The 12289-nt window shown below is 36.7% G+C and overlaps 1 protein-coding gene across 2 annotated transcripts in view; it reads left to right on the top strand.

Annotated features, from left to right (window-relative positions):
• Nucleotides 1–12289, top strand: part of LOC111150069 (protein arginine methyltransferase 3) — a 129312-nt gene that overhangs the window by 40839 nt on the left and 76184 nt on the right. For both annotated transcript variants that reach the window (XM_022507407.1, XM_022507409.1), the window contains one exon: nt 1703–1802. In XM_022507407.1, coding sequence (XP_022363115.1) covers nt 1703–1802 — 100 coding nt within the window. The remainder of the gene's footprint in view (nt 1–1702; nt 1803–12289) is intronic.

The following is a 12289-nucleotide window of genomic DNA, read 5'->3' as shown; positions in this document are numbered from 1 at the left end:
GCAAATTTCTTATAACATTTAATGAAGAATTAATACTAAACTCTTAGAGGTTGACAGAACCCTTCACAACATAGTTTAAAAGGCTATTACAGTGATCCTGAAGTCAAACACGTATTCCAAGAAAATAAACTACAGATCAGTATCCCTATGAACATATATATATATATATATTTTTTTTTTTTTAAAGATTTTATTTATTTATTTGACAGACAGATCACAAGTAGGCAGAGAGGCAGGCAGAGAGAGAGGAAGGGAAGCAGGCTCCCCGCCGAGCAGAGAGCCCAATGCGGGACTCGATCCCAGGACCCTGAGATCATGACCTGAGCCGAAGGCAGCGGCTTAACCCACTGAGCCACCCAGGCGCCCCTGAACATATATATTTTTTAAGATTTTATTTATTTGCGAGAGAGAGAGTGCAGTCAGAGGGAGCAGCAGGCAGAAATTCCATCCATGGATGTATGGATAAACAAAATTGTTTTAGCCACACGGGAATACTAAGCAACAATAAGGAATGCACTAGAGATATACACAAAAGTATACATGAATCTAAAAAGTATGCTTATTGAAAGAAACCACACACAAAAACGTACATTTGTTATCATTCCATTTATAAGAAACTACAAAATAAAAATCTAGTATGTAATGAAAGAAGGAAAGTCAGTGTTTGCTTGTGAACCGGAGGATTTTCTGGGAAAGAGTACTAATGAATTCGAGGAGGTAGAAATGTTCTGTATATTGATGATGATATTGATCACTCAAATGTCTCGCTTGTAAAAGTCAACAAAATTTACCCTTTAAATGAATGCACTTAATTTTATGTAAATGATACTTCAGTGAAGTTGGGAAAAGACATCCTCCTTTGTTAGCAGAAAAAGTCCTTTGTAATTCAGATGTACATCCTCTGAGGACTGAGAGTTTATTTATTTAACTAGATATAAACTTAGCAGCTTGCTTTTAACTTTTTGAAATTATCTCAACTCCGTTGTCTACTTCATATTTTAAAAGGAAGGTGAAAAATACGTGCTAGTTTTAGACCAAGCATATAAAAATACCTAATAAGTGTCAGTGGACAAGGTTAAATAATTTAAGGCGGTAGTAGATAGTCAGGTTTTGTGCAGCATACAATATTTTGAGGAAATAACGTGCTGAGGAAGTATGTGCTGCTTTCACAGATATTTGATCCTCATAATAGGCTGTGAAGTAGATAGGGCAGGCATCATCATTCTCTGTTACACATGAGCACACAGGCTCAGAAAATTATGATATAATTTGATGAAGATCACTTAGCTGACAATTACTAAAGGATCTAGAGTTCAAATAAAGAGTTTCTGGCTTTTAATTCTCTCTCCACTGTGAAACACATCTTGCCTTTAAAATATACTCTTGTTGCCTGCTCTGTATGTCTCTCTACCCCTCCCTTTGGAAACAAAACAAAACAAAACAGTAACTTTATTGACATACATTCTTAATAAAATTCAGATTTCTTTTCAGGCTGAAGTTTTCAATATTGGTTCAGGGTATTGCCATATTAATCAGAAACATTTGTGGACATTTATGCAGTGATCAAAAATTAATTCTAGTGCTCAGGGAGTAATCAAACTTAGAACATACAAAATAACCCGAACAGTTACCAAGAAATTATCTAATTTGGCTAGTTTTCTGAGTCTAATATACTAATTTAATTCATTATGATAATTTTCAGACTAAATAAACTGGAAGATACTATTATACTAATTAAAGGAAAGATTGAAGAAGTTTGCCTTCCTGTAGAAAAAGTGGATGTTATTATATCTGAGTGGATGGTAAGTGTTTGCAGAAAAAACTACTTGTATTGGTTTTAAAAAAAGAAAGCAATGAATAGGTAGTAGTTTTCTGCATTTAATTATATTTGATAAATGGCAGGAAAACGGCATTATTTTAAAAACAGCTACAGTCTTTTTATGGTAGTTTATTCTGATATGGCACTTACTGGCTATTTGTAATCTTATTAAAAAGAGAATAAATTAGCTTTTTTACTTTTAAAAATCATAATAAGGAATTATTATTTTTCTGTTTTCTAAATTTGTAGAGAACTACATATGTTTGCTGAAAAGTCTTTGAGGTCTAGTAAGGACTTAGTAGAACTGTTTGATCAAACTTAACATGATGTTGCCAGTATTGCTGTAATACTGAATGTCCTGTCTTTCTTAAGTCAGGCCATGTACTCAGTGTCCTTTATGGCACAATAAATTTAAGATATGTTATATAGTTTTAGAATTTGCTTTGGAAATCATAAGTCAGGGTACAGAATGTTTATTTTTAAATGTATATGAAGTAAAACTAATGGTATTCAACAACTAATTTGACTTGTTGATAATGCCAATTTGATGAAGACAAGTTAGTATTTCTAAATAAAGATTTCTTAAGTATTTGGAAGGTTTTTAAGCCTTTTTAAAAAAACCTGTATTTGATACATATATTTTCACTAAATGAACTTATCAAAAATTTTTGGGAAAAAATGCATTATGCTTTATATTATCTGTACATTTTGAATAAACATAGCAATAATTCTAGCAAAATAGGAGGGATTTCAGGGACCTTTTGAAATGTTTAGATTTAATGTATAAGTAAATTTCGGTCTAGAGCTGGTGACAGTCACCATTGTTAGCAGTACCTCTTTTGTACATGAAAGAGTATGTTGATTTTTTTATGGTAGAGTTGGCTTTTAATAATTTTTAATCACAGTGTCATTATTTATCTTATACCAAAGAATTTGTATTAGCACTCTGATTTCTTTTATGAATTGGGTGAAAAGATAGGGGTTTAGTTACATATAATTAAAAATCCAGCATCTTTTAAAGGGGCTTTGTAGAAGCACATTTGAGGCATTTACTCAGGAATAATTTATAATAGTATATACTAAATGTTGGCTGACATCCTCATTTCTCCAGGGACCATTTTGCTTTTCTTGGAAAATATATCTCTTAAATTACTTCAAATTAGGATATAAGCAAACTGAGACAGACTTTACTAAACTTCCTGTCACCTCAGTTGAACATTTTTGCATATCTGGGTATAACTAGTTGCATAGTTCTTGACCTGCCTAGCAGAATTATACTTCTAGATATTGATGTTCTAGGAATTTTCATTTTAAAATCTGAAAGATGATCTAGAAGTATGAATATTCTGTTGAAATCTTAGAGCCAGTTGGTATAATAGCAAAAAATTAACTGGGTTGACTGAATTTGTGAGATCGTCACATTTACAATATGAACTTTATTGAAAGGCTGTGCTGGTCTTGGGCTTACTTGTCCTCAGGTGCATTTTACACTCTTCTCCTACTTGCTTCTGTACTGAAGGAGGGCTAATTCTGCAGGCTGCTTTTTCTAGGCTCCAGGGACAGCCATCTTCCATGGGGTTTGAGAAACCCAATGGGAAACACTGATGGGGGATTTAAAGAAAGGGAAAAGTCAGGACATTTCTTTGCTTCTGTTTGCCTCTAGTTATATTGCTGGCAGAATCTATTTCTTTTGTGACTCCAGTTCCCACTGGATAAGTCTGTCATTAATTCCAGTGACTGTGTGACTCTGGCCCGGGACTCTTGTAGCAGTGCTTCTTCCTTTTGTCTCCGTAGCCTAGGAATAGTAGTTCCTTCCTGGTGTCTGCTGGTGTCCAGTTGTCTCTGTCTCTTCTTGATCACTTACCGTATCGTATCTTTTACCCTTTCTGTAAAAGGTAACAACTTCCTGCATTCATTTTTCTCTATTTCATGACCTAAGGTTTCTGGTCTCCTAGACTGTAATTGGTGTAAAGGGTACCTCTCATTTTGGAGGATTGGTCAGATATGATCTCTGCCTTTATTAGGAAGGCAGTATAATACAGATAATTCTGAGTCATAGGAACCTGGAATGAAAACCAGTTGTTTGGAACCAAGATGCTTTCAGAAGCCCTTCCCTAAGAGAAATAAATCAGTGTATTCAGGAAGTGTTAACTAAGAACTTTCCTTATTCCTCTTTACAAGGGTGTAACTTAAGAGTTTGCATTATCTTACTGTCCTCCTTTCCGTATAGGTGTCAGTGGAACTGAAGTCTAGCAGATGGTGTTAAACGAGTCAGGTGGAGCACTAGACTCAAATATATGGCAGTTATTCTAAGGCAGTCAACTTCAGATAGCCTTATTTCTCTAATAAAATTTGCGTTAAGCTTTTTAAATAGGTTTGTGCTGGAATATTTGAGTCAACTTTGTAGATTGGTAATAATCATTTATAGTACTTTCTAAATCCTATAAGTTCTTTTTTAAATTGGGTACTTCCAGGATTTCTGAGCTCAGTAGTTGGAAAATTCCAAAGACCTAATTAAACAGGAAGAGCAGATACGCTTTTTAAAATATATCTAACATTTTCCAGATATTTCTGCTTTGGCTGAAATAGTGGGCAAGTGGTAAATCATTGAGTATTTTTTTTTCAAAGATTTTATTTATTTATTTGACACAGAGAACAAGATCACAAGTAGGCGCAGAGCAGCAGGCAGAGAGAGAGAGTGGGAAGCAGGCTTCCTGGTGAGCAGAGAGTCCAATGCGGGGCTCAATCCCAGGACCCTGAGACCATGACCTGAGCCGAAGGCAGAGGCTTAACCCACTGAGCCACCCAGGCGCCCCAATCATTGAGTATTTTAAATCTATTTTAAACGCACATTTCCATTAACCAGCATCTTAAAACTAAAATACATTGCATAGAATCCTCTTTCCTTTTTTTTTTTTTTTAAACATATGGTGGTAATGATACAAAAATCTAGAAACACACAATTTTAAGCCATAGCATACTTTTTTTTTCTCTTTTTTTAAAAGTTCAACAAGAAAAGACAAAAAAATACATACTCTGCATAAAAATTGGACTCAGATGTTTAATGTAGCAAAGTAGGTATCATATGTTACAGAGATGTACATCTCTTTTCTTCTCCTGTAGTCCCCTAACTATTCCATGTTAATCTAGATTTTTTTTTTGTCTACAACTATTCATGAACTTTGCCTTTATTTTGGAAGATGTCCTTAGTTAAGGATGTAATTTTAAAAGCCAAATCATTGCTATTAGCGTATTATTTAATAGGCATCACTTGCCTTTTAGAGTTAAGAATTTCCAGATTTAGGTTTTCCTTTAATTTTACATTTTCATTTTTATTGAATGGAATTTCCATTTGTTAAAATTTTTGTCAGTTAAATAAATAACTGATATTAAATAAATAACTGATATTAAATGAGCCAATATTAAATAAATAACTGAAATAAATAAATATGAGTTAAGTCAGTTTAATCTCTACAAGATGTTAATACTTATGCCCATGAGTATCTCCCTTTCATTTTCCATAAATTTACTCCACCAATAAAACCATTCTTTATGACAGTTTATTTCTGATTGCCTAATAAAACTATTCAAAGTAAGTGTCCCTAATTCTTTTTTTTTTAAACATTTTATTTATTTATTTGATAGAGATCACAAGTAGGCAGGGAGGCAGGCAGATAGAGAGAGGGGGAAGCAGGCTCCCTGCTGAGTGGAGAGCCTGATGTGGGGCTTGATCCCAGGACTCTGGGATCATGACCTGAGCCGAAGGCAGAGGCTTAACCCACTGAGCCGCCCAGGCGCCCAAGTGTTCCTAATTCTGTGCTACAGACCAGTTAAGCCAGATTAACTCATTTGGTGTTCGTATTTTCCATTTATGTCTTTAGCGTGACCACCTAATAAATATGTAGATAAGATCCTGGCATCATATGATATGATTGCCAGCAATGATTCTTGTTTGCACCTTTATTTTTCTCTGTCATCAGGATTATCGGCAGAATTACACATTATATTTCATTATAGTGATCATTACTGACCTGCATTCAAATTGCCTAAGGTCCCTTGTTCCAATTTTTCTATCTCGGCTTGTTTTCACAGAAGCTACCTAAAATTTTTCTTCACTCAAATATTCTTGGATGTGTCCTTGAAATTTAGGAATTAACTTTCCTACCCAATCTTCACCAGCACAAGTGTATCTGTGTTATAGACATGGCATGCACACACCCATAGTGATATTGTCTGTTCATATTTAATACCCTTAATTAATGACTAGCATTTCAAGATACCATTTAAAAAACAACATGGCTTGTGATTTGGCTTATCAGCAATCCACAAAGTGACCAGGAAGCCTGTCATAGGTCACATTTTAAACTGGTGGGTATTGAAATGTTTTTGTCATCTTTAGTTTAGTCTGACAGTGAAGCCATGCCATTTCAGCCAACTGCCATGAGGACAGGTGACCTTTCCTGGTCTGGTTTTTAACAACACAGATTACACTGTATTGTAATTAATTGTTCATGTACCTTTTTTCCATTCTCCTGAGACTGGGAGCCAGCATTTACTTGGTATGGCCAGATTCTATCACAGGGCTTAGCATTAGTAAATGATGAGGGAATGTACACCACAAGAGAACTTTACCATGTAGAAATTCACTAGCCATAGATATGATCTTATTTATAATTTGCTATACGGCACATGAAGTCAGGGAGGAAACATATGAGAGAGTTAACCATGTTGCCCTGAAGTCAGACTGCCTTACCCTTCACCCTGTTTTGCTGCTTGGGTTTGCTGCCTTGGGCATGTTACAACTTGTCTGTGCCTCAGTTTCTTTCTCTATAAAATGAAGATAATAGTAATACCTACTTCATAGGGTTTTTGTGAGGATTAAATAAATTAATAGATAAAAATTTCTTGAAGCAGTTTCTGCGCATAATAGAATCTCAGTTAGCTATTTGGTTTTGAAAGTTGTATAGTCTGTTAAGCACTTACTTACTAATGAATGAACTGCCTAGCTAGGTTATTCAGTAAGTAAAATTTGAAAATGATAATATACTTGATGTAAAGACTATTAACACTTAGGTGAAGAACATTCTTAGTGCTTTCCCCTTGGTGTATGAGCCCTCTGTTAAAGCAGAAGAAGTAATGCTGTTTACTTCTACCTGTGAGTGAAAGAAAGCTCCTAAAATTTCTAGTTTGCATTTTCAGACAGTTGGACATTTAATATAAACTCACTTAGATGATCCTATGTAACTGAGGTGGCACAGTGGTAATTATTATGATTAGTGTGAAGTGTTTCTCCTCAAAAATTATCCGTGAACAGATACTTGATTCACAAGAATTGAGTAATCATATAAATGTCACCAATTTGCAATAAAGAAAACTTTCTTACACACCTCAGCCTGGATTTAGAGAACCTGCCAATCATGTGTTTGAGAAATAACAGATTAGGTATAGTGTGAAAATTTGGGAGGGAAAAAGCATTATTTGTATTTCTTTGAAGCGGAATGCAAAATTTCACAAATTTTTAAGATAAAACATTAGCCTTCATAGGTTTTTGAGTCTTCCCAGGGCTGATTTTACTAAGTCCTTCCTAGTTCCTTGGGCGTTTCAGTTCATTCTCTTTTGCCATTAGAGCTACTTCAAGGGACAAGTTTAAGAAGCCATGACTTACACTGCTTTTTGAAACTGATTTAAAAAGGCTTGATGAGGGGAGGGGCCGGCTCCTGGCAAGCGGCGGAGCAACGGAGCACAAAATCAGGACTTTTAAAAGTCTGCACCACGGAGGGACATCACTCCAGAGGCTAAACCGGGTTGAAGCCCACGTGGGGTCACAGAAGGACCGGGGGTGTCTGAGTGTCGCAGAGCTTGCAGGTATTAGAGCGGGGAAACCAGCTACAGCGACAAAGCCGAGGAGTGAGCTCTCAGCTCGGGGTTACCTTGAACCGGTCGCAGGCTGGGTGAGCTCAGAGCGCGGCCAGAGGCCAGGGAGAGGAAATGACCGGGCGCTTTTCTCCAAGCGCGAGCGACTGAGCGCTTTTCTCCAAATGAGACCAGAGACCAGGGAGACAGGAGCAATTGGGTGCTTTTCTCTGAGGGCTCACTGAGGAGCGGGACCCTGAGCTCTCGGCTCCTCCAGGCCGGAGACTGGGAGGCCGCCATTATCATTCCCGTCCTCCGGAACTCTACGGACAGCCCTCAGGGAACAAAAGCTCCTGAAAGCGAACCTGAGCAGATTGCTTAGCCTGGAGCCTGATAAGGGCGGGGGATTCCGCCTCTGGCAAAGACACTTGAGAATCTACAACAGGCCCCTCCCCCAGAAGATCAACAAGAAACCCAGCCAAGACCAACTTCACTTACCAAGGAGAACAGCGGAATTCCAGAGGAGGAGAAAGCAAAGCAAGGAATTCGTGGCTTTCTCCCTATGATTCTTTAGTCTTGCAGTTAATATTTTTTTTCTTTTTCCTTCTGCTAATTTTTTTTAACTTTTACCCTTTCCTTTTTTAACGTTTTTTTTTAAAACTAGTTTATCTTAACAATACCTTACCAAAAAAAAAAATAATAATAATCTTTTTTGAACCTTCATTATTATAGTCATATTTTATCCTCCATTGTATCTAACTATATTTTTTGTACATACATATATTTTTTTTATTATTTTTTCCTTATTTGTTTTCTTTCTTTTTTTTTTTTTCTTGTTTATCCCCTTTCTCCCTCCCACGATTTGGGGTCTCTTCTGATTTGGTTAAAGCACATTTCCCTGGGGTCTTTGCCACCCTTACAACATTTTATTTTATTTTCTCCTTTGTATATTCTTATCTGGATAAAATGACAAGGCAGAAAAACTCACCACAAAAAGAAGTACAAGAAGCAGTACCGAAGGCTAGGGACCTAATCAGTACGGGCATTGGTAATATGACAGATCTAGAGTTCAGAACGACGATTCTCAAGGTTCTAGCTGGGCTCGAAAAAGGCATGGAAGATATTAGAGAAACCCTCTCCGGAAAGATAAAAGCCCTTTCTGGAGAAATAAAGGAACTAAAATCTAACCAAATTGAAATTTAAAAAAAGCTATTAATGAGGTGCAATAAAAAATGGAAGCTCTTGTTGCTTGGATAAATGAGGCAGAAGAAAGAATTAGTGACATAGAAGACCAAATGACAGAGAATAAAGAAGCTGAGCAAAAGAGAGACAAACAAATACTGGACCACGAGGAGAGAATTCAAGAGATAAGTGACACCATAAGACGACACAACATTAGAATAATTGGGATTCCAGAATTAGACGAAAGAGAGAGTGGAGCAGAAGGTATATTGGAGAGAATTATTGTAGAGAATTTCCCTAATATGGCAAAGGGAACAAACATCAAAATCCAGGAGATGCAAAGAACGTCCCTCAAAATCAGTAGAAATAGGTCCACACCCCGTCACCTGATAGTAAAATTTACAAGTCTTAGTGACAAAGAGAAAATCCTGAAAGCAGCCCGGGAAAAGAAGTCTGTAACATACAAGGGTAAAAACATTAGATTGGCAGCAGACTTATCCACAGAGACCTGGCAGGCCAGAAAGAACTGGCATGAAATATTCAGAGCACTAAACGAGAAAAACATGCAGCCAAGAATACTATATCCAGCTAGGCTATCATTGAAAATAGAAGGAGAGATAAAAAGCTTCCAGGACAAACAAAAACTGAAAGAATTTGCAAACACCAAACCAGCTCTACAGGAAATATTGAAAGGGGTCCTCTAAGCAAAGAGAAATTCTAAAAGTAGTAGATCAGAAAGGAACAGAGACAATATACAGTAACAGTCACCTTACAGGCAATACAATGGCACTAAATTCATATCTCTCAATCGTTACCCTGAATGTTAATGGGATAAATGCCCCAATCAAAAGACACAGGGTATCAGAATGGATAAAAAAACAAAACCCATCAATATGCTGCCTACAAGAAACTCATTTTAGACCCGAAAACACCCCCAGATTTAAAGTGTGGGGGTGGAAAACAATACCATGCTAATGGACGTCGGAAGAAAGCTGGGGTGGCAATCCTTAGATCAATTATATTTTAAGCCAAAGACTATAATAAGAGATGAGGAAGGACACTATATCATACTCAAAGGGTCTGTCCAACAAGAATACCTAACAATTTAAATATCTATGCCGCTAACATGGGAGCAGCCAACTATATAAACCAATTAATAACAAAATCAAAGAAACACATTGACAATAATTCAATAATAGTAGGGGACTTTAACACTCCCCTCACTGAAATGGACAGATCATCCAAGCAAAAGATCAACAAGGAAATAAAGGCCTTGAATGACACACTGGACCAGATGGACATCACAGATATATTCAGAACATTCCATCCCAAGGCAACAGAATACACATTCTTCTCTAGTGCACATGGAACATTCTCCAGAATAGACCACATCCAGGGTCATAAATCAGGTCTCAACCAGTATCAAAAGATTGGGATCATTCCCTGCATATTTTCAGATCACAATGCTCTGAAGCTAGAACTCAATCACAAGAGGAAATTTGGAAAGAACCCAAATACATGGAGACAAAACAGCATCCTTCTAAAGAATGAATGGGTCAACCAGGAAATTAAAGAAGAATTGAAAAAAATTCATGGAAACAAATGATAATGAAAACACAATGGTTCAAAATCTGTGGGACACAAAAAAGGCAGTCCTGAGAGGAAAATATATAGTGGTACAAGCCTTTCTCAAGAAACAAGAAAGGTCTCAAGTACACAACCTAACCCTACACCTAAAGGATCTGGAGAAAGAAAAACAAAGAAAGCCTAAACCCAGCAGAAGAGAAATCATAAAGGTCAGAGCAGAAATCAATGAAATAGAAACTAAAAAAATAATAGAACAAATCAACGAAACTAGGAGCTGGTTCTTTGAAAGAATTAATAAGATTGATAAACCCCTGGCCAGACTTATCAAAAAGAAAAGAGAAAGGACCCAAATAAATAAAATCATGAATGAAAGAGGAGAGATCACAACTAACACCAAAGAAATTATAAGAACATACTATGAGCAACTCTACACCAACAAATTTGACAATCTGGAAGAAATGGATACATTTCTAGAAACATATAAACTACCACAACTGAACCAGGAAGAAATAGAAGACCTGAACCGACCCATAACCAGTAAGGAGATTGAAACAGTCATCAAAAATCTCCAAACAAACAAAAGCCCATGGCCAGATGGCTTCCCGGGGGAATTCTACCAAACATTTAAAGAAGAATTAATTCCTATTCTCCTGAAACTGTTTCAAAAAATAGAAATGGATGGGGCGCCTGGGTGGCTCAGTGGGTTAAAGCCTCTGCCTTCGGCTCAGGTCATGCTCTCAGGGTCCTGGGATTGAGCCCCGCATCGGGCTCTCTGCTTATCAGGGAGCCTGCTTCCTCTTCTCTCTGCCTGCCTCTCTGCCTACTTGTGATCTCTCTCTGTCAAATAAATAAATAAAATCTTAAAAAAAAAAAAAAAGAAATGGAAGGAAAACTTCCAAACTCATTTTATGAGGCCAGCATCACCTTGATCCCAAAACCAGACAAGGATCCTACCAAAAAAGAGGATTACAGACCAATATCCTTGATGAACACAGATGCGAAAATTCTCACCAAAATACTAGCCAATAGGATTCAACAGTACATTAAAAGGATTATTCACCACTACCAAGTGGGATTTATTCCAGGGCTGCAAGTTTGGTTCAACATCTGCAAATCAATCAATACATTAATACAACACATTAATAAAAGAAAGAACAAGAACCATATGATGCTCTCAATAGATGCTGAAAAAGCATTTGACAAAGTACAGCATCCCTTCCTGATCAAAACTCCTCAAAGTGTATGGATAGAGGGCACATACCTCAATATTATCAAAGCCATCTATGAAAAACCCACCGCAAATATCATTCTCAATGGAGAAAAACTGAAAGCTTTTCCGCTAAGGTCAGGAACACGGCAGGGGTGTCCGTTATCACCACTGCTATTCAACATAGTACTAGAAGCCTCAGCAATCAGACAACAAAAGGAAATTAAAGGCATCCAAATCGGCAAAGAAGAAGTCAAACTATCACTCTTTGTAGATGATATGATACTATATGTGGAAAACCCAAAAGACTCCACTCCAAAACTGCTAGAACTTGTACAGGAATTCAGTAAAGTGTCAGGACATAAAATCAATGCACAGAAATCAGTTGCATTTCTCTACACCAACAACAAGACGAAAGAGAAATTAAGGAGTCAATCCCATTTACAATTGCACCCAAAACTATAAGATACCTAGGAATAAACCTAACCAAAGAGACTAAGAATCTATACTCAGAAAACTATAAAGTACCCATGAAAGAAATTGAGGAAGACACAAAGAAATGGAAAAATGTTCCATGCTCATGGATTGGAAGAACAAATATTGTGAAAATGTCTATTCTACCTAAAGCAATCTACACATTT

The sequence above is a fragment of the Enhydra lutris genome, unplaced genomic scaffold, assembly GCF_002288905.1.
Source record: "Enhydra lutris kenyoni isolate GAN:26980312 unplaced genomic scaffold, ASM228890v2 scaffoldscaffold22, whole genome shotgun sequence".
In the NCBI taxonomy this organism is placed as follows: Eukaryota; Metazoa; Chordata; class Mammalia; order Carnivora; family Mustelidae; genus Enhydra; species Enhydra lutris.
The sequence above is the reverse complement of the archived record's forward strand: the minus strand, read 5'-3'. Positions and strand labels throughout refer to the sequence as shown.